This window comes from Apis dorsata, unplaced genomic scaffold (genome assembly GCF_000469605.1).
Source record: "Apis dorsata unplaced genomic scaffold, Apis dorsata 1.3 scaffold_1058, whole genome shotgun sequence".
Lineage (NCBI taxonomy): Eukaryota > Metazoa > Arthropoda > Insecta > Hymenoptera > Apidae > Apis > Apis dorsata.
This window is the reverse complement of record NW_006264156.1, coordinates 73,317-76,459: the sequence shown is the minus strand read 5'-3', so window position 1 is coordinate 76,459 and position 3,143 is coordinate 73,317. Positions and strand designations below refer to the sequence as shown.

The following is a 3,143-nucleotide window of genomic DNA, read 5'->3' as shown; positions in this document are numbered from 1 at the left end:
TTTTAATAAAGGGTTTTTACAAAAAATTATAATTGATTATAATTATTATTATAATTGTATTAATCGATTGTTGTTGTTATAATTATATTTAATTTATAAATAAGTAATAATTAAGATTTTTATACATAATTATTTACATATAATTATATTATAAACAATACATCATTAAAAATAGAATTAGTTTATTTTTACTGTTATCTGTCAGACAGTGAAGCAGCATTAAGAGAAATATAAAATAAATACCAATAAAAAAAACTTCTGATGAGATTAAAATGTGATAAGAAAAAGATAAAAATAAACATTTATAAATATTTTTTTTCCAATAAAAAAAACAAAAAAATAAAATTGGTAAATTAATTTTTTGTTTGTTAAAAATCCAATTAAATCTATAAAATAATTATATAATAAATAAGTAGATTTTTTTAAAATATATTTTTATTTAATATTTAAATTCTTAAAGAAAATATTTTGCATGACACTATTTAAAACAGATCATAATTTAATAAGCCATTTTACTAAATGTTTTCCTTTTAATAATACATTATAAAAATATCAGATTTTCATAATGTCTATAAATCTTATTAAAATAATCTTTTGAATAATATATCTTTCTAACAGAATTTAACTTTTCATGTCCGAACCAAGAAATAAAATTATAAAAAAAGTATCCGAATAGCTAAAACAAATTAAATAATTATTGAAAAAAATGATCTTGTAATTCCCTTAAGAAGCGATGAAGAGCACGAAATCCTCGTCACTTTTTAACCATCGAAATTCCATAGTGATGAAGAGGAGCGTAACATACAGAACTGCAACAGAGAGTCTGCCATCAGTTACCGAGACAGGCTGCTCCAGCAAACGAGCAAGTGCCAGTTGCTCGACGGCAGTTGCCACGGCTGGACATATATTTGCGTTCTTTTGTGGAAGTGTTTGCATGCAATTTACCCTCATTGTCATTCTTTAAAAGAAAATCAAAGATCTATATAATTACGAAAAACGAAAGTGATAAAAAAGTCTAACAAGATTGTGAAAACACTTCGAAGAAAAAAAACGCAAGTAGAAAAAAGAAGAGAAAAAAAAAAAGATCATGAAAAAGAAGATACCATGTGCTAGGAACAGTGAATGTATGTGACGTGCGTGTTACTTACGTATCAGACTAGTGGCTTTGGTCCTTCGACCCTCGAGGACGTACCACCAACTGAGGATATGATGATGATGATTCCGATGATACGCGTTGCCATTCTTCTGTTCGTCTTCGTTCATTTCAATGCCGCCATAAATACCATCACTATGGCTAAGGTAAGTAATTGGATATTTCTTTATTTAAAGACTTTTTTGGATTTTTTATTCTAAAATATTCTTGGTATTTATTATAATCTGGATTAGATTTTATTATTTATTTATTTTTTTTTTTTTGAAATAGTTAATGTTTAGAAAAGAATTAGTGAAGTTAAAATCTATTTTGCTCGAATATAATTTCTTTTATTATATTATTTAAGATAATGAAAAATACTTTTCAGAAATTCTGAAAATTTTATGCAAATTTTTTTATAAAATAAATTAAATTTTATTTTTGTTAAATTTATAAATCTATATTATAAAATTTATAAAAAATTCGTTAAATTTGTTAAATTAAATTAAAAGTTTAACTAAGTTGATTAAAAAGTCAATTCAATGTTAAAATATTATTTTATATTTATTTTATATTTCATAAAGTATTGAATTAAATGAACTTCAATATTTTTATTTTTAATATACTAATGCTTCTATTAAATTCAAATAATGTAGTATGCAGATGTAATTATTTATGTAGAGATGATTAAATTGTTCACTGTATAGTTAAAAAGTATTCATTCATTATAGTTAATTTTTTGATAATTAAGGCAGATGATAATTATGAAATATAGATGAAAATAATATTTTTAACGATGAAAGGAAATTTTTTTTTACAATTTAATTCGATAGAAAAATTATTAATATTCAATGTGCGAGTACAAGCGTTCTAGAGCTTTTTAAGTATCCCGCCATGCGATACAAATAGTCTTTTGTTTGTCCCAAGCAAAGAAGAAAGGTAAATAGCAGTAATATCTGACGCTCGATTAGAGATCCGACAACGTAATATTTTTTTTTAATTTAATTATAAATACGCGATATCAAGTCTCTGACTCTGTTTCTGTATTTCTATCTTTGTTTCACTCTCTCTCCCTATTTCTTTCCTTCTTTAGTGTTAATGATCAATCGAGAAACTGCGACCAGTATTATATTCGTTGTTAACTTAATTATGTGGAGCACCCGATAACTTACTGCTTTTACACTCAGTGGAAAGATAATTTTGATTTCTTATTACGAAATTTTATTGCATTATACTAATTCTCTCTGTCTCTCTCTCACACATACACGCGCGCGCACACACACACGCACGCACACACTCTCACTCACTCGTTCATTCACTCACTCACTGCGCGCGCACGCATGCACACACTGCATATATACACGCACTCACGCACATTCACTTACTCATTTACTCATTCTTTCTCTCTGTGACTTTCTTTTTCTTTCTCTTTCATAATTCCAAGAAGGATTTTAAAACGATAATTTTTTCCACGAAATAATAATATTCTTTATCAATGCATGGTATATATTTGGAATCTAAAACTATTACGCTAAAATGTTCATATTGCATGTATATGATTCATCATTAATTTAATTAAAATGATTAAAATGATTAAAATGATTAATTAAAATTGATATAATTTTAGAATAGAATCAGAGTTAAAATTAAATTTTGATATAAATATAGACTATAATATATTTTGTATTTAATGCAAAATTATTATTATATTACATTGATTCATTCTTAATATTATAAAATAAAAAATGATGTATTCTTATTAATTATTAGTATTAATTATTAGATTACCTTATAAGCAATGTGATATTTCTGAGTGATCTGTGATAAACTGAGTTCAAAATAAACGAATAATATATTTTTGTAAATGTGCGTAAAAAAACTAATATAAAATTATTAAATTATTCTAGAATTACTCAATTATTAGTTTTTCATTTGTATTATAATTTTTCTGTGATTAATATGAATTAGTTTCATTTTTATTTTTTAAATAAAACGTGTGTTTTGCATATAT

The 3,143-nt window shown here is 24.5% G+C and overlaps 1 protein-coding gene across 2 annotated transcripts in view; it reads left to right on the top strand.

Moving 5' to 3' along the window:
- The first annotated feature begins 1,023 nt into the window (after positions 1-1,023).
- Positions 1,024-3,143, top strand: part of LOC102675342 (SPARC-related modular calcium-binding protein 1) — a 41,407-nt gene continuing 39,287 nt past the window's right edge. For both annotated transcript variants that reach the window (XM_006624445.2, XM_006624444.2), the window contains exon 1: positions 1,024-1,299. In XM_006624445.2, the coding sequence (XP_006624508.1) occupies positions 1,123-1,299 (177 nt within the window). In that variant the 5' untranslated portion in view covers positions 1,024-1,122. The remainder of the gene's footprint in view (positions 1,300-3,143) is intronic.